At 41.2% G+C, this 24,447-nt stretch overlaps 1 protein-coding gene across 1 annotated transcript; it reads left to right on the top strand.

The window, feature by feature from the left end:
- The first annotated feature begins 14,595 nt into the window (after nt 1–14,595).
- Nucleotides 14,596–24,169, top strand: NEUROD4 (neuronal differentiation 4). The gene is made up of 2 exons (XM_058742482.1): nt 14,596–14,950; nt 20,610–24,169. Exon 2 carries the CDS (start codon nt 20,619–20,621, stop codon nt 21,612–21,614), a length of 996 nt encoding a protein of 331 aa, XP_058598465.1. The 5' UTR covers nt 14,596–14,950; nt 20,610–20,618; the 3' UTR covers nt 21,615–24,169.
- Nucleotides 24,170–24,447: the final 278 nt, after the last annotated feature.

The raw sequence follows: 24,447 nt of genomic DNA, 5'->3' as shown, positions 1-24,447 counted from the left end.
GAATGATGGGCTTGAGAAGTGTGCTTGGATCACAACGTGATGGGGACTAAGATGTGAATACTTTATCCTGGTGCCCACCAGATGCTGTGTGTTACCTATGGACTTTGGCTTACTGCTCTGCCCACAGAAAAATGGGAGCCTGAGCTGCTAGTAAGCGGGATTTGGGAAAACGGAAGTGATGGATGTCTCTTCCTCAGTGGTTGAAACAGCCTTCATACTGCCTTCCTACAGGCACAGCCATCATTTCTGGACTTCCCAATGAGATATAAACCCCACAGGAAAGAGACTCTGTCCTATTCATCTCCGTACTCCCAGCTTTTTGCACAATAGCTGATACAACGGGCATGCTGGATTTAGATGGGTGGAAGGAATGGGTAGATAGAAAGGTACGTTAAATGCATCAAAACTTTGAGCAGGCCCCTTTGGCCAAGTGATGCGCCTAGGCTCATGCCATTTACCCTTCTTGGTGTCCACTCCTCTCCGCTATCTTTAAAGTTGTTTCAGGGAGGGTCTTGTAGATTATAAGGCAAGACTCACAGAAATCTTTAATAATCCATGTTTACTATTGGGCTATGTGGACTACGAAGTAAAGAAGCATGAGAGTGTGTGGCGGCAGCCTAATCATTCTGAGTCCCAGGAATACCGGGGTCTCAGTGATGCACAGGGAGGGACACTGAGATAATTAAGGGCACAGTTGAGCTTTCTTACCTCACTGTCTGTGAACCCTAAGTTGGCACTTCCCAGGAGAGGATCTGATGAGGGCTTCTCACCCACATCCGAAATGCCGTTTTTCTACTGGGTGTTGCCCCAGGTCCCTTCAGAGGGGATTGGCCTTCCTCACATTTAACCTCCCCAAGGTCTGCCTCTGACCGTGGGTCCACTCAACTCCATTGTTAGGTTTCAGTTTTTAGATAAAGGCTGAATGATAACTTTAGGAAGGATGAACCACTTATTCTCAGAAAGGCACATGAGCCAAGCAGGCACTTGTTTGTAAGCCCCTTCTTTAGAATAATCAATTGACTGTATCAGAGTGAGGTCATCTGGGTCTGAAACTCCACAGCCCCTGAGGATTCTGCCACTCCCTCGGCATGTGCCTTGTATGGGCTTCTTCACATTTTATCTGCTGCCTTTCATACTTTTCCTCACACATGAGCCTTATTTATCTCCCCAACCACTCTGGGTGATCAAAAGATTATGAACTTTTCAGTCAGGCAAATGTGGTTTGGAGTCCTGCTATGACACTTAATAGGCACGCACATCATTTGGTTATTTACTTTCCTCTTAATTTCTAATCATTAACTGCAAAAGTGAAATAATGTCTCTTCACAACTTATTTTGAATATAGTGTCAGTCAAGGTTCTCCAGAGAAACCAACCAGTAGGAGATCGATCTATCTATCATCTATCTATCTATCTATCTATCATCATATCTATCTTCTATTGTCTATCTATCTATCTATCATCTATCTATCGTGAGAATTGGCTCGTTTCACCTCGTATTCTACATCTTACTTTCTTATTTTAAGCCATTCTGTTTTCTCTTTTTGTGTTCTAAACTAACTCTCTGGATGGATTCTTTAACATCTCACTTTGCTATTTTCTCTTGGGATGCCCAGTTACACTTGATAACACATTTAATGGAATTGCTTGTATAGTGTTTTAAGTATTCTAACGTCCAAAGGTCCTTGAGGTCTGGAACAAAATATTTGTTTTGAGTAAAAAATTTTTTAACAAGGACCTCGCACTGGAGAAAAGAAATAGTCTTTCTCTCATAGCAGGAGGAATCTAAGGCAGGTTGAAACCAAGGTAGAACGTTCTGACTTTAAACATCAGGAGAGTATTCCTGAGAAGCACCTGTGAAATGAAATTTTTGAGTTTCTACTTAAGCATAAATCATATCATGTAATTGCAAAGAAACTTGTCGGTTCAATTCTCCACCAGTGCCTGGAACAGGGTCTGGCAATCATATGGTCTTAGTAGACATTTATGCAATGAGGTCAGGTGGTCCCACAAGCAGTGCAGGATTCTAGAGATAACCTCTTATGGTTCCTTTTTTAAAAATATTTTATTTAAAAAAATGTATCTATTTGTTTTTGAGAAAGAGCAAGTGAGCAAGGGGCAGAGAGAGAGAGAGAGAGAGAGAGAGAGAGAGAGAACAAGTCCAGAGCCTGAAGTGGGGCTCTAGCTTACCCAAAGTGGGGCTCAAACTCACAAACCCTGAGATCATGAGCTAAGCTGAAGTCAGATACTTAACTGACTGAGCCACTCAGGTGCCCTGATCTCTCCTGGTTCTGGTCAACAAATGTAATGAATGTGCTGTGTTGTGTGCTGCAGAGATTTAATTGAAAAGGAAGACAAGTTTTTCTTTTCTTTTTTTTAATTTTTATTTGAGAGACAGAGTGTGTGTGTGCGTGCGTGTGAGTGGGGGAGAGGGGCGGAGAGAAAGAGCGAGAGAGTGAGAGAAAGAGAGAGAGAGAGAGAGAGAGAGAGAGAGAGAGAGAGAATCTTAAGCAGGCTCCACTCTCAGTGCAGAGTCTGATCCTGGATCAGGACCTGAGCCCAAATCAAGAGTGGAATGTTCAGCCGACCAAGCCACCCAAGCACCCCACTAATAACTCATTTTAAAGTTGTAAAATATACATTTTTTATAATAAAAAACAAAGAAAAGAAAAGTCAAACATAGCTTATTGCTTAAACGATAATCATTGTTAAAAATCTGCTGTATTTCTTTCTTGATTTTTTTTTTCTTGAATATTCAAAAATGCTGTATTCCTCAAAAATTCTGCCAATAAGTTGTTTATAGGACACAGTTTGGTTTCTTGCTTTCCACAGCAAGGGAGATCACTATGTTGTCAGAGTCCAGGGAGTATGGTTTTTTTTTTTGTTTGTTTTTGTTTTGTTTTTTGGAGGCACAAAGGGGTCTTGTAAGATAGAAGTATAGTTTAAGAAGCTTTTTCCAATGTGAGGAATAAAGATAATTGGATAAAGATAACAGAATAATTTAGGATTGAGAAAGAAAGCAAAGCAAGGATTATGGGATGAGAATTTTAAAGAGTCTTGGGGCACCTGGGTGGCTCAATTCATTAAACGTCCAATTTCAGCTCAGGTCATGATCTCACAGTTCGTGAGTTCGAGCCCTGCATCAGACTCTGTGCTGATAGTTCAGACCCTGAAGCCTGCTTCAGATTCTGTGTCAACCTTTCTCTATGCCCCTCCCCCATATTCTCTCTCTCAAAAATAAATAAACATTGAAACAAAAAGAAGAGTCATGATAGTAAACAGTCATTTGATATACTGTCATTCAATGTTCATTAAGAATTTTTTTTCAGCAAAATTCCTGAAGTAAACAGTAAAGTTATTTGAAAGCTTTTTCCTTCTGGGCAAAACTTTTGGAATACGGAAGCCAGGTTAATGTAGACAGAAGCTGCATAAATATAGAAAAGCTTCAGTTCTTAAGGGTTGATAGGGGGTGGGAGGGAGCAGAGGGTGGGTGATGGGTATTGAGGAGGGCACCTGTTGGGATGAGCACTGGGTGTTGTACGGAAACCAATTTGACAATAAATTTCATATCAAAAAAAGAAGAAAAGCTTCAGTTCTTAGTATACATTATAGGTAATTGAGATCACATTGCATACAAAATTTTATATATTATGTTCTTTTTATGTACTTTATGCCATTTTTCTATGTCACGGAAATCTGCTGTAAGCACCCAGGAAAAGTTTTATCTCATGAACTCCCCTAACTTGAATTAATTATTCTATTGAGCCTGTTTCAGTTATTTCCTATGTTAATTCATCTAAATAACACAGGGATGAATTCACTTATGCATGAGGATATTTCTGGTTTGGGACTGTTTCCTTTGGCTAGGTCATTTGAGGCGAAATTATGGAATCCAAGGAGTTAGTCACATCTTAACACTAAAGTGGCTATAAGTGGTTTTGGTTTTGTTTTGGTTGTTTCCAGACAAGCTGCAGTCACTAAGTCAAACCCTCTCAATGGATAACCCCATTCAAGCCACTCTCCCTATGGGTATTTTTCTTCTTCTTCTTCTTCTTCTTCTTCTTCTTCTTCTTCTTCTTCTTCTTCTTCTTCTTCTTCTTCTTTCTTCTCTTGCCATGCACAAAATAACTCAGACTTTCTGCCCAAGGGACTTAAAACTAAGGCAGATATTGAGAGCTCTCTGCAAATATGAGTTTGCTATTATTCTCTATGCTCCAAACTGTCACAATCTTAAAAGCTGGTACTATCATGCCACCCATCTCACAGAAAACAAGTTATTGAATTGTCAACCCCAGCCAAACATTGGTGGGTTTTCCTTAGCACTCACAAACAGAACAAAACACCCTAGGGTTTTCACCTTAAACGAATAAACTTCTGCAAGTTTACTTGCTCGCAGTATATAAAATAGATTACTGTGGTGCTTTAAAGAAAAATGCAGTAAATGCCCAGTTGCCATTTGGTGCTGAGTTAATGGAATACATCTGTCTCAAGGCATAGTTCAAATTCCACCTCCTGCTGGAGTCCCTGAGCCAGGAGATGATATCTTCTCTAGGAGTCCTAGCACATTATTTTGCACTTGTCATCATTTTCCTCGATTAAAGTTATTTGTATATGTGAATAGCCTCCATTAGACTATGGATCCTCGGCGTGTTTCCTATTTTATTCATGTTTGTGTCTTCAGTACCTCGCAGGATTTGAACAAATAGATACTTGTTAAGTGGGAAATAATTTTGGATTATCTGCAGTTTGGGATTTTCTGCACCATTGCCCCCTACCGTCTGTGCGCCTAATCCTGAATTGACTGAGGACCCAATATAGTGTTAGATCAGCAAGTCTTAATTATGTGACATCAAGCATCCCAGGAGGGAAGGAGGCGCAAAAGGACTTCACCGGACTGTACTTTCTCACTGACTCCAGTGGCTTCAAAGGTTTTCCTTGCAAGGGCGGCAGGGATCAAGTTGAGCGCGGGGGCGGGCGGGGGGCGGGGGAGAAAGTAGGAGAAGGAAAACCAACAAGTGAGGGCTGAAGTGGGAAGAAGTGGGGTAAGGGAAGTTTGCCTAAATCTTCCACGGCTCTCTTAGAAATTGCCCGCGGGAAAGGGAGGGGAGGGAGGGCCGGTGGCTGGGGGCCAGGGAGGGATGGCGAAAGGCTGACAGATGGAGTGCTCCCTCTGAGGGCTCTCTAAGGACCGACCGTTGCAAAGCCACACAATGTACAGAAGTAAATCAAATTGAGGAACATGTGCGCTAAAGGAAGGGGGAGGATGGGGGGGGGCAGGTCTCACAGTAGGGTGGGGGTGAAGAGAGTGGGATGGAGCCCCCTCAGAGCCAGGAGGGGAGAGAGCAGAGGGAGTTAGGGAGAGAAAAAGGAAAAGGAGGTCCCATCTTGGGAGGCTGGCATTTTTCTGGAACAGTTAGGAAGTAAGGGGAAACAGGGACAGGGAGGGTCTGAGAGCCAGAATTCCCAAAGGTCTCAGGGAACTTGGAAGAGCATTTCAATCACTCTCAAATCTAGGCAAGACTAAATTCTCAATACTAGCGATAAATAACCGTCTGGGGCCAGGGGAGCAATATTTAGGGAAAGACTTCACTGGCACTCAAGAATAGTAGGTGGCAACTGTCCCCAAGAATTATTACAAGAGTTTCCTAGAAGACAGTACAGCGGTTTTATCCTGGCCCCAGCTGGTACCCACGGAAAATATTCAGCCTTGAGTCAGCCTTTAAAGACCTTAAATCCCTTCTAGCCTGGGGGAATAAACGGATCCCACCCTTAAAGCTGGATTTGAGCTTCTAACTACCAGCTTCAGCTGGGTGAAGGCAGGAGTGGGGGCTGAATGTCAAGAGCTGGCCTGGGGGTATTTTTTTGCGGGGTCACGGGATGGGTTAGAGTGAGGTTTTGTCTTTGTCTTTGCTTTTTAACCTCTTCTCCCTCACCTTACCTTCCCCAGTTCTCATTTTAATCATCTTTTACTCTTAAAGCCCTGCTCTGCAATATCTCCACACCTCTCCAACTCCCTTGATCACCATCCTTTTGAGCCTGGGGAAGGAGTGACAGCTTTTTTTTCCCTTTAAGAGTGGAGTAAACTAAAATCAACTTATGGTCCAGGAACAGGTAAGTCCAGAAATTCAGTGCAGAGTGTGAGTACGATGATCATACAGAGTACATTAAAGCTGGGATTTCTTTGAAGTGAAAGGGGGTCAAAAAATAATTAATGGACATTAATTGATCTAAAATGGGTGCAAACTGACTATACTAAGCAAACCAGAACTTACGGTCACCCTGAACATGAAGAATCGGCATGTAACACAATAGATGTGTGTTGTCTCCGTGTGAGTGTGTGCGCACGTGTGTGTTTGGGAGAAAGGGTTGGGATGTGGAGACTGTTCAGCTTGCCTGAGAGAATCCCTTTCTGTGGTAACTACCTGGAACCATGACTTTCCTTTAGTTAACCAATGTGACTGTCGAGGAGGTGCGAACATTAACTGACTCAGTTTTCATTCAAAACTATCTTCTCAGTGCTTAAGGATTAAAAGAATAGAATACAATCAGAATAAATAAAAGGGACATACCAATAAGCAGTATAGCATTCATTTCCTGGATGTGTGATCTTGGGCAAGTCCCTCGTCCTTTGTGTTTTGTTTGCTGATATATCCCCGGTGTTAATTGCACATAGGAAGCAGTCAAATATTTATTGAATGCATGGATTAATGGACCTCATTCTCCTCATCTGTTGAAAAAAGGTGATAATAATAGTGCCCATTCCAAAGAGTTGTTGCTGCAATTAAATGAAGTCATGTTGGTAAAGCTCTCAGTTCAATGTAAAAATTCACGGAATGCTGGCTGTAAGCATTTCTAAAAGAGATGATATATGCAGATTACTGCTGCAGCAACTGTAGGGTATAGACACATTGCAAATGTCAGTTTCCTGCTTTATCCCTACCCTTTCCCCACACTATAATTCTGGTATCTTCAAATACTCACCTTTGAGCCCCAGAGGACCCTCATGGCTTTATATTCTCTGTGTTGCCTGATTCCCTGCCTTCCTGACTCAGACCAGGAATTAAAATGTCTGGAAATGAAAGCAGTTCTAGCTGAGAGAATGGGTGAGCAGGAAGAAGGGGAAAATGAGAAATTCAACCAGACCTCTGTGGTTGAAAAATCATTTATTGCAGGAACAGAACATCAGAGTTTGGGAACTGGACTATGTGGATATTTCATGTATTCTTTTGGTATTGTTGTTCTTTTAAAATTAGTGGGAGAAAGGGAAAACCCCACCTGGAAGATAAGTCTCAGGCTAGTAAACAGTATATGACTTGCCACAATGGTCTTTCAGCACTCTGCTTGGCTCAAATCCTAAAAGGTTTCCTGTTTCATTTCCACAAATGAGGTCATCCTCTCTGCTCTGGATTCATAAAATACTGTCACAGAGCATGAGATCTCGGGTAGAGTGGGCCTCAGACCAGATGAATGGGGAGTAGCTCTCCTGTCGTAGAAGCTTCTAGGTACCACCATGAAACCATCTCTTCATATTACATTATCGGCAGTAGAGGTAAAAAGTCTCCTGAAACTGAATCTCAGCAAGTGTGTTATGGGCAAAATATGATTCTACTGAACATATCCCGGACAGTAGGGAACCAGATGTGGATGCCATCCTGCTAGCTGTTCCCAGCAGGCATTGTGAATCATTTTACTTTCAGTAACCCTGCTGGGGCAATAGATTTTAGATGAGTTAACTATCAGTTACCTGCTTTAGGAAGGCAGTATCATATTGTAGAGATAGATTACTTGTATCCAAATTCCAGGACCATCATATAGGACACCATCACTCCCTGCGTGGCCTTCGGCAAGTGCTTTAACCTTTTTGTATTGGATCAATTTCTCTGTAAAACAGAAGATGTTACTACTACCTACCTACCTACCTCATAAATCTGTTGTGATGATAAAATAAATTAATACATGAAAAACACTTAAAACAACATCTAACATATAGTATATGTCCTATAAGGATTAGCTATAATTATCACGGTAAGTAATTTGTTTCTCCTCATTGGCTTCTATCTCACTCAGTTCCTGAATGCTTAGAAGTGATGTGATCAGAGCACTGGCCTAATGCAGTAGACCACTGAGAGCTTCCGGGCATGCAAGGAGACTTCTGCCATGACAGTGTAGTGCCCACTTGGAGTAGTGGAGCTTTGGCTGTGATGGGAGAGTGCCAAGGGCCGTGCTCTGTTTGGTCCTCCCAGAAGACTTGGTTTGATTTATCTCTTTATCCTAATCTGCTTCCAGTGGTATAAATTCAGGCTGGATTCTTAGAAAATCCCCTCTGTTCTCCACCAGGTATTTCTCAGGGCTTAGGAATCACATAATTGAAGCCTCTGAAATTCAACATAAAGTGTGTTCCTAAGACTTGTCAAATGCTCTTGGGGCAGAGGGTTTGGGGCCAGAGTTGGTGGAAGCTAGGGTGGTCTTGTCATGGAAGAGGCATATTGCCGTATACCCAGTGTTTGGGGCCGAGTGGGAGACGGTCAGATCCTTCCCGAAAATAAAGTTGGCTATGCGTGGGAAATAAGATTTTTAAAAGAGCATACATTAATTATATCTTAATATCAGTTTTACTTTAAAAGATTATATAGGAGTACATTATTCTGTTTTTAAGATATTTTATTTTTAAGTAATCTCTACACCCAACATGGGGCTCAAACTCAGAACCCCGAGATCAAGAGTTGCATGCTCTACTGACTGAGTCAGCCAGGTGCTCCTGAATACATTATTCTTGAATGAAAAGAAAATAGTCTCCTTTGATAACTACCTACTCTCAATGTGCTTATTCTCAGGAAGGTTATGTCCTGAGGAAAAGGCTCACTGTTATCAGTTTGCAGGTGTGTGTCTACAATATCTATTATTTAACATATGTGTACACATTCAAAAAAATTAAGTGTATCATACGGAACCTAATTTCTACATATAGTTTTACATTTCCTCCCACATATGTTAATACATAGAGTACGGGGGCACCTGGGTGGCTCAGTTGGCTAAGTGTCCAACTTCAGCTCAGGTCATGATGTCACAGTTTGTGAGTTCAAGCCCCACATCAGGCTCTGCACTGACAGCAGAGAGCCTGCTTGGATCTTCTGTCTCCCTCTCTCTCTGCCCCTCCCCCACTCATGCACGTGGGTGCTCTCTCTCTTCCAAAAATAAATACACCTTAAAAAAATTACATAAAATACGTTTCCTGTTAGTGTATATAGGCCAAGTCATGCAAATTAAGTAATATTCTGTTGCTTGGCCAAACCATTGGGTTATTTAATGTATTGATAATGTACTTTCTCACTATTAAAACCAATACTGCCATGAACATCTCTGGCCCATATATGGCTCCTGGGGTACACATGTAATTATGTTAGAAAGACATTGCAAAGTGGAGTTTTTGAATTATATACTCATATAATTTGTTTCTCCGCCTCTGCCGCTACACTGGAAGTTGGTTAGGAATGAGAACTCTTATTCAGCTCTGTATTCCCAGACTCTTACACAGTACCTAGGGTTTTATATGTACATAAGACACATTTCTGGGATAAATGCATAAAGTGTGGTCATTGCTATAAAAAAGGGTATGTATATTGAGGTAGAAGCACAGAGACAGGAGCTCTACATGGAGATTCTGATATTAGTTTTTCCTTGATTTCTAAGAGATAAAAAAAATCAGATTTAAATGTTTAAGACAAAATACCAATAACAACTACAATTTATTGAACACTTGCTAAGTACCAGATTCTATCTTAGGTACTTGGCATACATTATCTCATATTTAATGAGATGTATACTCCTCAGAGCAAGTTCATTGGATAAACATTATTACCTTCAATTTACAGATGAAGGAATTGAGGCCCAGAGAGATAAATAACTTGTCTGAAGTGGCATGGTTAGTAAAAGGCAATGTTAGGATTCAAATGAATCCAAGAGGACTGTGTTCTTAGGAGTTGGGTATCGTAGCGTAGGGAGGCAGGCTGAAGGCAAAGGTACAGAGCTCTCAAAGGCGCAGCAGTTTCCCAGTAGATTTTTAACAAATGCAGGTCATTATTTTGTTGCTGGAATGAGTTACTCTGTGTGCCCTGTGAGTGCGCAAATGCAAAGGCCTTGAACGAATGGGGTGGGAGAAGGTTGAGTCAAGCGTCCTTAAGAGAGACCAGGAATCTGGGTGGAGAGAGGACGCCCATGTCTATTATCTATTTTCTAGACCCACTGTTGTCATTAACCTGGTTGGTTACCTTATTCAAACCTGGGGACTCAAATTATATATTTTTGAAGAGCTAGTGTTGTTCACTTTCCAAGGGGAATTGTAACACTTGGCCGTGTCACCATCACTAAATGTTACAGCTGGGAGGAAAGCACCTAAGAGATCATGATCCAACCGGATCATTGATGACATGAGACCCAGAGAGCTTAGATCACTCATCGTGGCCACACAGCTAGAAGCAGGCTAAGATTTAGAACACAGGTTTCTTTACTCCCAAGCTTTTTTCACCCCATCGCATCTCGGAGTTTTGTAAAAGAACAGCGGTGGTGTTTACTGTTGTAAGGGTGGGGGGGGGGGGGGAGGGTTGGGAATCTCCCACATGCCAGTCTCCAGACTAGACTGTTCAGAAACTCAGCTGTTTCACAGACACCTCTGTTTCACTGCAGTCTTTATTCAGGAGAGATTCACGTCACCAATCACTCTGTTTCAAACTGTTTCACAATTATTTTTGACCCTGTGTCATTTCCCTCCTGGAGCTTCTTGAGGTCAAGCTTAACCTACTCCATCCCTGTACTAATCCTTGGAGGGCAGCTTTAGGATCTGTTCAAGTTTTATCCTAAATCTGGGCAGCATGAATCCTCGCTTTCTACCATCCCTGATTTATGGCTCTGGACTCCATTTGTTGGTAGTATTGGTTTCAATTCAGCAAAAGCTAGCTGTCTCCCGAGGGAAGGTGAGAAGGAGGGACATCTGGGGATCTTAACAACAGGGCCTGTGGCATGTAGTTGAGCACCCTGGGGCCTAATGTCAGGCATTGGTCCTGGGGCTTCAGTGTCTGGTCTAAGAAGGCAGTTTCTAGCCCCCTGAGGGGCCTGTGGGCCGGTCTCCTTTGGGGGTCAGGATTACTGGGAATACTAATTAATTCATTAGTGGGGTTGATGGATTATCAAGCTGTCTCCTGGCAGTGGGGCCTGGGGTGGGGGGAACAGATTGCTGCCCATAAATCTGCCTGTTGCCTCCCTCCTCTCTGCTTCAATGGCTCTCACTCGGCCTGTGGGCCGGCAACTGAGCGCTGGTTGCATTTCCCCCACCCAGCAGATGGTTCTAACAGGTTAGCTCAGAGCTTTACAAAAAGCACAGAGAAAGAAGGAAGGCCTGGGGATTGGCCCTCTGGCCCAGGAACCATGTGGGGGAGGAGAATGAATGTAAACGCTTTGCATGCAGTCCCCGCCCTCTTTCCTCTGCTGACTGCACACACCCTTCCTGCCCCTTCCTGCTCTGAGTTCAATAGCTAACTGTCTGTATAACCTTCCAGGAGTTGTGATGTGGGTGACCCTGATGAATTATATTGCATCCCTCCCTCTGCAAAAGGCAGCTCTTAAAGAAAATTTGGCGTCTTCCTCAATGCCCTCTTGAGGCTGCACACGTGGGCACACACACATACACACAACTGAATGTGTTTTGAGAGCTAATCCCATTGTGTCTAGTTTCTTACATCTTTCAAAGAGAGCAAGGAGCCGTACAGAATGTTCTGTCCCCACCCTCATCTTTGTCTCAATATGTTCACCTTTCTGCTGATCCACTACTCTTCCCTGCCCTCTGAGCATTTCACAGGCGGGATACTAACATCGCCAGTATCATGAACTCTCAAATATCCAGGGAGATGGCTTCTAAGACACAAAGCAGGGGATCAACCCATTCTATACATGGTCATTGCAGCTCTCTCCTGAGCACAAATGCCTCCATAGATACACTTCCTCTGGCTGAAGAGGGGATTCTGATACGGTTTTCAGAAATCTACCTTTCCTAGCCTGTGTTACTTAATTACTCTGAACATGAAGTTTGTTTTGCTGAGCAGGTATTTCCTAAGTAGAAATACAAGAAATATTAGTAGGGGCTTAGAGATTTGCTGAAGATGAACCACTTCCTATAAAATGGGGGAAAATGTTAATTTTTCTCTTCTTTCTTTCTTTCTTTCTTTCTTTCTTTCTTTCTTTCTTTCTTCGTGAAGGACAAGAGTCCTTCACACCTACAAGAGTTTTAAAAAAATGAACTGTTTCAAAACTAAGACATATCCTTCACCCTTATTGACAGCAAACCTATCTTTTGCTTTAAAATTTTTTTTTAATATTTATTTTTGAGAGAGAGAGAGGGTGCAAGCTCGTGCATGCAAGTGGGGGAGGGGCAGAGAGAGAGGGAGCCACAGAATCTGAGGCAGGCTCCAGGTTCTGAGATGTCATCACAGAACCTGATATGGGGCTTGAACCCACAAACCGTGAGATCATGACCTGAGCCAAAGTCAGACACTTAACCGACTGAGACACCCAGGTGACCCTGCTTTTTTTTTTAATAAAATTTTTTTTAATGTTTATTTATTTATTTTTGAGAGAGAGAGAGAGCATAAGCAAGGGATGGGCAGAGAGGGAAACACAGAATCCGAAGCAGGCTGTAGGCTCTGAGCTGTCAGCACAGAGCCCAACATGGGGCTTGAACCCATGAACTGTGAGATCATAACCTGAACTGAGGTCAGAGGCTTAATTGGCTGAGCCACCCAGGCACTCCAGTAAACCTATCTTTAAAAAAAAAAAAAAAATATATATATATATATATATATATATATTTTTTTTTTTAATTTACATCCAAGTTAGCATGTAGTGCAATAATGATTTCAGGAGTAGAATCCAGTGATTCATCCCCTACATATAACACCCAGTGCTCATCCCAACAAGTGTCCTCCTTAATGCCCCTTACCCATTTAGCCAACCCCCCATCCACAACCCCTCCAGCAACCCTCAGTTTGTTATCTATATTTAAGAGTGTCTTATGTTTTGTCTCCCTCCCTGTTTTTATATTATTTTTGCTTCCCTTCCCTTGCGTTAATCTGTTCTGTGTCTTAAAGTCCTCATATGAGTGAAGTCATATGATATTTGTCTTTCTCTGACTAATTTCGCTTAGCATCATACCCTCTAGTTCCATCCACGTTGTTGCAATTGGCAAGATTTCATTCTTTTTGATTGCCAAGTAATCCAGTAAACCTATCTTTTGCTTTAACCTTCTGCCCTTTTCTTTGCGCTCAAGACATTCTTATAGCTCTTCATCTCTATTACATATGTACCATTGGTAGAGCACTGTGATTTCCAAAATCACACATGTAATATGGTAGGGCATATTACATATGTTGCATTGGTAGAGCAAGTGATTTCCAAAAAACTGAGGGATTTCCTTCAAGGGAATTTCAAAAAGAGGCTGAGCTTGGACCCAGAATTCTATCTTGCTACAGTGGGGAACACTTTACTGATCAGGTCCTTTTACAGATGTGATATTGGAAATGAGGTTGAAATACCGAACATCATTCAGCCAATTGCTTCTTCCCTTCTTCCAAGCACCCTTCTTCCCTTGCCTCCCCAGAACCATAGAAGTTTACAAAATCCTTCACATCTTAAAATGAAGATTCTGCATTTTGACTTGGTAGCTCTCTGTAATAAAGCATATCCGTATATTTTCTTTAAGTCTTTCTAGGTGTAGTTTTCTTCTTTCTCTTCTAGCCAATTAATCTTACCACAGAATACCACAGGGATTTTAGCAATTGCAGGACCTTTCCTTTCTTCCAAGTCCATTACTATTCAGATGGACTTTTTCTACCTGAATGCTTAATGATATATTTTGATATATTTTTGAAAAATAATAGTGGATCCCAGTTTGTAATTCAAGGAGCTAAGTGTCCTTACAATGAACTATTTCATTCATTTGCTTTACATTTTTATAAATTTCAAGCAAACAAAAGTTGAAAGAACAGTACAACAAATATAGATATGGCCCTGTCTATAGTCACTAATTAAAATAAAAAGGTTTTGAATGGAAATAAGTCTGACATGTTGAAAAGAAGGGAGAGGAAGGTACTTTTTCCTTCTTCTTTTAAAATTCTGAAGTTTTAAAACTAAAGACACCAATCTACATGTATAAGGTAATAGTGATGCTGTGTCCTGGGCATGTATCTTTCTCATTTTTTGACTCTTCAGATGGAGACCACTGTTTTCATTAACCCTTCTTAGCTCTCTGAGACGCCCTCCAATTTTCTCTCACCCAATGTCTTACTTTTTTAACCACAAAGATTTCCAGTCCTCTTTTTCTTTACCTTTCAACTTCAGCAACTCTCCTCCCATATTCTCCTTCTATTAACCTTTCTCCCCATTTATACAAACGATCAAATAAAACAAAACGAATGAATGGTAAACTGGACCTGGCCAGAGGAGCCCTTTGAAGTAGGTGTGTCTTTCGACTGGGGAAGGGGAGGAGTTAGACCTCCGGCAGCATCACCCCGCCCTGGTCAGCTGGGAAAGCAATCAAAACTGCTGCAACTCGGAGACTCCGGCCAGAGCGCAGGAGCTGCCCAGAGGCTGTGGTCCTGAAAGCTCCACTCCGGGGAACTAGCCACTCAGAGGAGGTACTGAAGAACAGCTAAATCAGCTGCAACGGGAGCATCAGCCTGAAGGCGTCCTGGAGGAGCATACAGAACTCCAAGGAACGAGTAGAACAAGAATCAGTCAGAAAAAACAGATTCAGTGACATATCTAAGAGGCAGGGGCCGGTTTAACATGGATCGCTAAAAGTACTTCCTTCTCCTATGATCTGGACGCTCAGGGAGACTTGGGTTCTCTGAGTCTCCTCCAGGACACAGATCCAGACTTCACACCAGGGACCACCACTGACAGAGGTGAGCCCTTGGATGGGGGTGGTACGGGACTACTAAAGTTTCTGTGGGAAGTTCCCACAGACCTAGAGGAGCAGTTGGGCTGAGGTAAGTCTCTTCTGGGCTAGGAGAAGAGGGAGTAGGACTTGGAAACTTGAACAGAGAAGCAGACAGAGAACATTTGGGGACGGATATTAAAATTTTAACAATTTCACTAATTCCAATAGCACCTGCCACTTGAAGTGAAACTCACACACTCAATCATTTTTATAAAGTAGAGATTACAAATTATCATCCTCTATGTCTGTCAAACTCACCCTTCCATTTTATTAATGCAGGAGAAAAAAATGTCCAAAAAGTTTAACTTTGTCTGAGGTGGTTCAGGAAGTAGGTTGCAAGAATTGACTCAATCCGCTGCTCTGTTCACAGCATTTTCAGGCTGTGGAGAGAGTGGAAGGGGTAAGAAGGGGAATGGTAATAGACTAAGAAATGAGAGAAGATGTCGGAAAGCTATGGAGCATATTCTTACCGTTTCCCCCATTTGGTGTGCTAGAAATTCTTAGATAGTTGTAATAGAGTGGTGAAAATTTCCTTTTCCTCAGCTCTTTCCACAAGAAATCAGAAAAGAAAGGTTGTTCTTATATATTTTTGTCTCCTCTGCCTCTTATTCTTCATTTACCACCCCCAAACTGTATCCAGAACAATAGTAATAAATGTAAAATGCTTCCCTTGTTTTTGGACAGAGGGACCAGGGATGAAATGTTGAAGAAGAAGGGGGAAAACTAAAAGATTGAGTAATTTCTGTTTGCAAAGTTCACCATTTGGGTTTGAGGTCATGGTGTGCCTGTGTGTGTGTGTGTGTGTGTGTGTGTGTGCGCGCGCACGCGCGTGCGCGTGTGTGTACAGGTATTAACCAAGAGAGAAAGTGGTAGAGTCTAAAAAGTTGTATAGGAAGAGCACAAAACAGTCCACTGGCAGTTTCTGGGCAGAGCAGGTTGTGAGCACCCCGGTCTGCATTCTGTCTTTTTAGTGTGAAGACTCTGCCGCTCTGAGCAAGGCATTTAGCCTGTCTGGTGCTTGGATTCCTTAGAAACTGAGCTGAATAGGCTCCTTTCTGTTGTACTGAGGATTCAGTCATAGGCTCAGGAGGTGAAGTGAGTACAGTCAGCTTCCAAGAGGAAATATACTGTCTCATCACCACATGCACACATGTAAGCACCCTTCATTCACGTGTCCATCAATAGAAACTTCTACACAACAAGTCCTTACCCTTGCTTTTCATAAATCTTCTAAATGAGATATGAAAGACAGAAATACTATTTCCATTTTTCCCTAGGAGTAAAAAAAAAAAAGAAAATAATTTTCTGTGCTCATTTAATAAGCGAGTGATAAAAGAGTGGAGAGGGTCTCAGTGCCAGGCTTCTGTCAGTACACCTCTGAGCGGGTTCATTAACAGGCTCAAAGCCATGGTAGAATTAGATTCTTGTTCTAGAGAAAACGGAGTTGATTTCCTTGATCAGAAATCACAACTGCACCACACACATTTTCGGCTCTCAAGTCTAAAACTGGATGTTCATCATCTTTTTTCCCCTGCTAACTTTTCGAGGCATTGGAGACATTTAGGTGGAAAAAGTCAAAAGAAAAGAATTATTACTTCTTTTAATCTTTGAGGAGTCCTGGCTTTTACTTCTATTTGAGAGACATTTCATTTTTCTCCTCAGAGCTCTGGCACTGGATTCTGGTAGGAAAGTCTTATCCCCAGTAGTGTCTAATCAAAGACAAAAGGAAACAAATGTCCAGGGCTAAGAGCTGTGTGTGTTCTGTCAGAAACTTCATGAACCTAAACATTAAAGTAACTGAGTAGGAGTGTCCAGCAAACTGCTGTGTCCCCATAATAAAAAAAAAAAAACAATAAAAGTGACTAACCTCCTCCATGAATATGGTAAAAGAGTTTTGGGCAATCTGGTAGAAACAGCGGATAGAACTCTGTTTCTTCACCTCTTGCAATGGAGTAGAAGCTTTGATACTTAGTTATTAGGTTGGAGGAGGGGGTTTGTCAGGGAATTTTTCAAAATGCATGTTGAGATAGAGCCATTGGCTTTTGTTGGCATGAAATCAATAGTAAGCACAGATTGTTAAGTATACTTGGTTTTGTCCATGTGTCCAGGAGAAGTCATGATGAACTTTAGGAACGATAGTACTTAATACTTACATGGCATTATGATATCTGGCACTGTTCAAAGTCTTTAAATATATTAGCTCATTTTATGCTCACAATAATCCTATGAGGTAGGACTATTATTATTCCCATTCTAAAGAGAGGGGACTGAGGCACAGGTAGATTCTGAAACCTTAAGATCACATATCTAGTATGTAATAGAGCTGAAGTTTAAACTCAGGTAATGTGACTCCAGAGTCTGCTGTCCAGATACACTGGGAGAAAAGATGGGCTATTGGGCAATTGTTAGATCATCTTCTGAGCCAATTAGAGGAGGTTCCCTCAAGATAAGAAGAGGCACAGTAGTTAGCAGAATCTACTTTTATGATTCATCTGTGGGAAACAACTTTTATTTTTGAACATGCAAATTGTGTAAATAGATTAGATAAGAAAACTCAAGAATAAACACAAGATAAATATATGGATAATGTTTTATAGCATTTAAAGTTTACAAAATCTTATTTTTATTTGTCTTGCAAGAACCATGTTAAATATACCTTACCTCTATTTTATCAAAGAGGAAATGAAAGACCAGAGAGCTATGTAATGTGTTTGAAATCAGCAACTGGGAATCAGAACAGTTGGGACTAGAGTGTGCGTCATTCCAGCTTTCATGATTTCAAAGCCACCCTATATACCCATGTGATGCTCCTAGAACTTAATGGACGAGAATCTATGAAAAAAGAGAGAGTTAAACTGGAGCCATCTATATCCTTCCCAGGGTTAGTAAGAGAAGAAAGATAAAAAATGGTTGCCCTTTACATTGTTTTAGCCAAAGCCAGTTGGTTCTTTTCCTTCGTACCTGCTGATAACCTGACTTGAAAGCAACTCTTTGACTCTTATAGAAACCATTAAATTATGTTAAAGGCGAAGGATAGTCTACTCTATTCTCCTAATCCCACTTCTTGGTGGGGGTGAAGATGGACAGAACTTGGCTAGAGTCCAGAGGTACGGAGGTGAGGATCATAATAATAATGAAAAAAGCCAATTACAGAGGCTATCAGGGGCAATTCGGGAGACTGCTTTCCTCTCCTGCATCTTCCTTCTCGACTCTCCCTGCATGTAAGTATGACTGAGTGATGATGATGATGAAGAGGAGATGAGAGAAATAGAAGAGAAAAAAGATAAGGAAGCAGAGTAAGAGAAGGTGGGGGGGGGAATAAAAGGGTGGAAGCGATAAGAAAAAAAAATCTATAAGAGGAAGGAATCCTGGAATCTGAGAGTTAAACATTGCAAAGAACAGCTAAACTAGCCTCCCTTTGGATGATGTTCATTTCCTGGTGATTTAGTTCAGCTGATCCACACCCCCTTAAGTCAAAGTGACTTCCTTTCTTCCTGTAGCTGTGGTGGGGGGGGGGGGCGGGGGGAGGTGAAATAATCTAAAACCTAGGATTTGGAATCAGAAGAACTGGCTTTATGTCCTGCTCTATCAGCTCTATATCTTTGCATTTCCATCACTTAATCTCTGACCCACAGTGACCTCGACTACCAAACAAGCATAAATCCCCATTTCCCTCAAAGGTTGGCTATAAAGCTACACAAATGTTATTATAATTACGTGTGCAACGTTACGTTTCCCAAGCCTACTCCATCCTTTTTGGCCTCAGAGTGCACCTGCCTCAGAAAGGTCTGTGTTACTTTAACAGAAAGTTAATTAGGTCCTTCACCCTCCCTCTGGATATCGGGCTGAGTTAGAAGTGCAGCTCAGCACACAAGCTCCATCATCCATATTAAAAGTGGGATTTTCTAACTTGGCCTGGGCAGCCAGTTGACCAATAGGTTCCAACGTGTGTTTTCAATAAAGCTGCTTACCCAGGAAGCCTTATTAAGTGAGTAAGTCAAGCTGACATGATTTCTGTGCTGATTAACATGAAACCTAGGCTGTTTTTGCAATGCAGTAACATTAATTATTTATAGGAGGTAAATGAGGTTAGAAGGAAAACAAGCTCAAATTACCAGAAACAAATCAGATCATATATTTATATTTTTAAAATCTATGTGCTAAATCCTGCCTCATTGATTTGAGGCTCAAGCTTTAAGGATCGAAAAACGTGTCTCATGCTCTCCCCTTTCTGATACACAAAAGTGATGGAAGGCTTAGCGTTTCAAAGACTAAGTTGGTAAACTGGCATGCCCCAATGCTGCTTCTCAGATACTTTTATTTGGTAAATTATATACCTGCAAATTGCTCAGCAAATCTCAAAACAATTCACCCTTCCAGAATTGAACATAAAATGTTTACTAAACCACCAGTCTCTTCTGGTTTTCGAAGTGCAATTTTTTTTTTCAAAGAAAATCTGGATTAAACAGTATCTGTTAGGCAAGTGAATTAAAGTAGTCAGGGTATTTCCACGTTTGTCTGAAATAGTCCTCGTTTATGTCTGCAGTCACTATGTTCTGTTAAGTTTAGAGTTTGCCCCAGATTTTTCATTTTTAATGAAGTATTATTATAATAGTTATACTAAGATAATCTTGAATAAGCTTTGTAGACCTCTGGATTGTAAATCTAGATGTTGCCATATTCTTGTCTGATGGTGTGAGATGCCTGTGCAATGAAAGAGTTTTCTTCTTAACATATGGGTGAATTTAAAAAATGGTCAGTGGTAACCCTGCTCTCTTTTCATGATCCTTTTAGACACCATGTCACTGACACCTCTAATACCACTACATTAGACAGACCATAAGGTGCTTGATGAAAACAAAAATGCTCTTCTGGTGATGGTGAGAGAAATAGTCATGGTCACATGGGGGTACCAGCCAGTTGTGGCACTGCTCTTTCCTAGGATGCTTGAAGCTAAGAGTTGGCAGAGTCAGTGGGAAACATGGAATGTTACAGGTTAAGTGTATGTGGCATATCTCTCAATAGAGGCTGGGCAGTCCTCTGAAGAACAAATTAGTCTGAATGATCTCAGCACAGCGTTTCATTTATTTTGTGGTGTAAAATACAACAGTGTACTTACTTACTGTGTGATATGCTTTTTAAATTTTGCAATAATTATAATTATATCCATGTTATAAGTTTTAACTACATTAGCACCTTCTTTTACTTTCAGAAGTTTCTCTGGATAATAATTTATATGTCCACCTATTTCCCTTTTTGATCTGTATTCTGGAAAGAAGGAAAAATATGTTTTGACTCTTATACCAGTTATTTTTGCATAAAATCTCTACAAGACCAAGGCACCAGAGAATGAAAAGTACAAGGCAGTGGCACTGCCATCAGTAATCAAGTCAATTTCATTTTTCTAAAGTTGATTTTTTTGTACTATGCCATAGCTATATTAGTGTTCTTGGCATTTATTTGAGTCTTAGATTACTTATTTAGAATGGTGGACTTGGACTAGATAATCACAAGTTGAATCCCAATACAATTCTCTGTTTTATATCTAAGATATAAAAAGAAAGTTTAGTTTTAAATCAAAGCAGATATTCACAGACACTAATCATTGCCGTTTCCTGTTCCAGAACCTGGAAATGGCAAAACCTTATGTGAAACCCAAGGAGATGACAGAGTTGGTCAACACACCATCCTGGATGGACAAAGCTCTGGGCTCTCAGAATGAGATGAAGGAGGAAGAGAGAAGATCAGCTGCTTATGGGATGCTTGGAAGCTTAGCTGAAGAGCATGACAGTATTGAGGAGGAAGAAGAGGAGGAAGAGGATGGGGAGAAGCCTAAGAGAAGGGGTCCCAAGAAAAAGAAGATGACAAAAGCTCGCCTTGAGAGATTCAGGGCTCGAAGAGTCAAGGCCAATGCTAGAGAACGGACCCGGATGCATGGCCTGAATGATGCCCTGGACAACCTGAGGAGAGTCATGCCATGTTACTCTAAGACTCAAAAGCTCTCCAAGATAGAGACTCTTAGACTGGCCAGGAACTATATTTGGGCTTTGTCTGAGGTCCTGGAAACTGGACAGACACCTGAAGGGAAGGGCTTTGTGGAGATGCTCTGCAAAGGGCTCTCTCAGCCTACAAGCAACCTGGTGGCTGGATGCCTCCAGCTGGGCCCTCAGTCTGTCCTCCTGGAGAAGCATGAGGAGAAATCTCCTATTTGTGACTCTGCCATCTCTGTCCATAACTTCAACTATCAGTCTCCTGGGCTCCCTAGCCCTCCTTATGGCCATATGGAAACACATCTTATTAATCTCAAACCCCAAGTATTCAAGAGTTTGGGAGAATCATCCTTTGGGAGCCATCCACCTGACTGCAGTACACCACCTTATGAGGGCCCACTCACTCCACCCTTGAGCATCAGTGGGAACTTCTCCTTGAAGCAAGATGGCTCTCCTGACCTGGATAAATCCTACAGTTTCATGCCACATTACCCTTCTGCAAGTCTAAGCTCAGGGCATGTTCATTCAACTCCCTTTCAGGCTGGTACCCCTCGTTATGATGTTCCCATAGATATGTCCTATGATTCCTACCCTCACCATGGCATTGGGGCCCAACTTAATACAATCTTCACTGATTAGGGCAGTAAGACAAGCATTTCAGAGGGTAATGTGGACATGTTTCCCATAATTCAAGTGGGTTGAGCTGAAGATTCAATGACCTTAAAGGAACCCTATAGATAGATATCAAACGCAGTAGTCCCAGTCCATTTAGGCCTTCCTGCACCTGCCACCCTCATTTATCATCAGCTTCTCCCACTGTATTGATTCATTTAGTTAGGGACCTCAAGTGAAATTATTTGATTGTTTACAATCACGTGGAAATACAACAGAAGCCCTGGGCCCTATTCTAATGGTGCCAAAAACTCATGATCTATGCCACTTAATTTTCCATTTCTGGCCTCTGTTTACTGATTGGTAAAATCAGACAACTGTTTTAAGTCTAGATGATTTTAAAGTCCTTCACAGTTCTGAAAATTCAATAATTTTGGTGATCACTCCTATAAACTTACTGAAACTGAAAGAATTGAAGAATAATAGTAAATGAACACTGTGTGTGGAATGATTAGATGGAGTTGCCAAAGGAGCACAGATGCATTTCTCTCGGGGACCTGATAGGACGTCTATGCATCTATCTAAAAATTGTCTCCAAAGGCTAAAATCCTAACGTGGCTGTCACTGTGAATAACAAAGCATGTTCTTTAAGAGATTAGCTCTACTTCTTGTTGGCTGAGGCTGAACCCCTCTTTCTTAGTAATATGAGAACCATAGTAGAGATCTCATACCAACTTGATTCTTGATTAACATTTCAAAAGCACTTTTCTCAGTTCTAGAGATGGGGCAAGCAAGTCACTGTAAACAGACTCCTATGACCAATGGAACTTAGAGAAGTCATCCGTACCATTTCATAGCGTCTGGAACCAGGAGGCTCTAAAAATTCTGAAGATGCTCAGGGGCTGCTGGTGGAATCAGCAAACAACCCAGGTCATATTCAAGAGCAATAAAATGGCAATTGGCTATACTAACATGGCAATTGGCTATACCTTACCATAGTTTGGTGACTCCCTCTATCTCACATCTGCCCATAGGAAGACCAAATTTTCTTTGGCAAGATACATTTCATTTGGTTACACAAAACATGGTTAAAACCACTGACCTCTGTCCACACCAATTATTCTTATATTTTCTAGAGGGATAAGCACCAATCAATTTATGACCAAACTTGAATTTTTCCAATGCATATACAATTCCTTATCTCCTCCTCCACTAATTGTTACCTCTTCTTCACTTCTAAAATATAATATGTTATTACATATTGTAGATAACATTCCAAGTGAGGAGACTTAAGGATGCAGAAATCAAATCCAAGGTCGGTGAATGCTTTTACCAATTTATGTCTTCATCACAGGTTTATCCTGATTTGCAGGATGTTTATTTTTCTTCATGGAACTCCTCTTTTGTTTATACCAGCATTAATTTTGTCACATTTTTTTTTTTTCAGAAAAATGTGATCTGAGAAATTTCAATGTCCTGTTCAATCTGCCAGGACAATTATTTAAAACAAACTAAAAGCCTAAACGGTTTACATGATAGTGGATCACATCCTGCTCTGCCAGAGAGGATAAGTTTAGGATGTAGGGTACACAAATAGGACCAATGAATAAAATTGATAAGGCAGATTAGTATGTCATTTTCTACAGCTCAGCTATCCCCTAAACCCTGCCAAACTATCTGTGGATCTTGACTTTTTTTTTTTTTTTTTACCCTCTTATTTATTATCTCCTTACGGTCTAAGTTATTGTCTTTCCATTTTGCTTGCAGCGCTAACCCTGTTGTATTTTGCACCCTTGGTTTGTAGACCCCCTTGAAAGTATCCTTGCAGAGAGATCTTAAATCCCACCAGCTACTGAAGTGGTTCCCTTTTCCTAGCGGGAAAAGGCAAGTTAAGTGTCTATAAGGCCAGCCTATGTGCTTTCTGAGTCTATACTGGCACTTACCTTTGTGAGAGGCTGTGGGGGAATCTATCCTTGAAGCTAGTATTTTCTGGCATTTAAGTTTGTAGATAATGAATGTTGTTGGAGTTATTTATTAGATATTATTTATTTAATTTATTTCTCCCTTTCATGCAAATTTCTTGGGCTCCATACATGTGCTTGCAAACCTTCCCTAAGGCTTCCTTTGGAAAGTAGCTCATAATTTTTCTGGAATTCCTGAGTTTGGGGTGAGGGGAAAAGGGGAAGTTAGTGCAGAATTACCTGTAATGATTTTATAAAAAGCAGCAATAATTTGAATGGCTATGCAAGTTAATGTTCTTAGATTTTTTTCCCATCCATTCTAAGAAGAGCGAGTTAGTTTTGGGAAGCTGTTGTTTATGCTTTTGGGGAATATGGTACCCATGAACCAGGCCTCCTTGGGATTGTTCAGAGAGACTTTCTAATTGAATTAAAATTTGGGAGTGCAGTATGATTGGAAAGAACCTACTCTCTTACCCAGGGTGGTCTCATTCTTCAGGGGATTTTATGAAATAAAAGAAAAACAATTGTTCAAACTTTTTGTAAAAAAACAAAACAAAACACAACCCAGACTGTTTCTCCTCCCTTTTTTCTAGCAGAAATAAAGCTGTGAGTTTTATTAGACACTGTGTTGCATTGTCTGTCTTCAAAGTTTTTCTTCACTTTCTTCTATCCCTTTTCTTGGACTCTGTGTCCTGTAAGCAGCCAGCAAAAGCACAGGCCAGCCTGTCAGGAGGATTTACATCCCATATTTCAACTCCTCCTTTCAGAAGATTTGAAAGGTCTAAACTAAGTAGTTACAAACCTAGAAGCACTGATCTCTGTCACACACATAATCAACTATGTAATTAGCAGTTGAGGAAAAAAGATCTTCCCATTTACAGAAATCTAGGGTGATGGGC

This window comes from Neofelis nebulosa, chromosome 8 (genome assembly GCF_028018385.1).
Source record: "Neofelis nebulosa isolate mNeoNeb1 chromosome 8, mNeoNeb1.pri, whole genome shotgun sequence".
Lineage (NCBI taxonomy): Eukaryota > Metazoa > Chordata > Mammalia > Carnivora > Felidae > Neofelis > Neofelis nebulosa.
Note: the sequence above shows the minus strand (reverse complement) of the source record. Positions and strands in the feature narration are given on the sequence as shown.

Coding starts and splice junctions, on each gene's coding strand:
- NEUROD4 (XM_058742482.1), top strand. CDS start 20,619: ATGGCAAAACCTTATGTGAAACCCAAGGAGATGACAGAGTTGGTCAAC.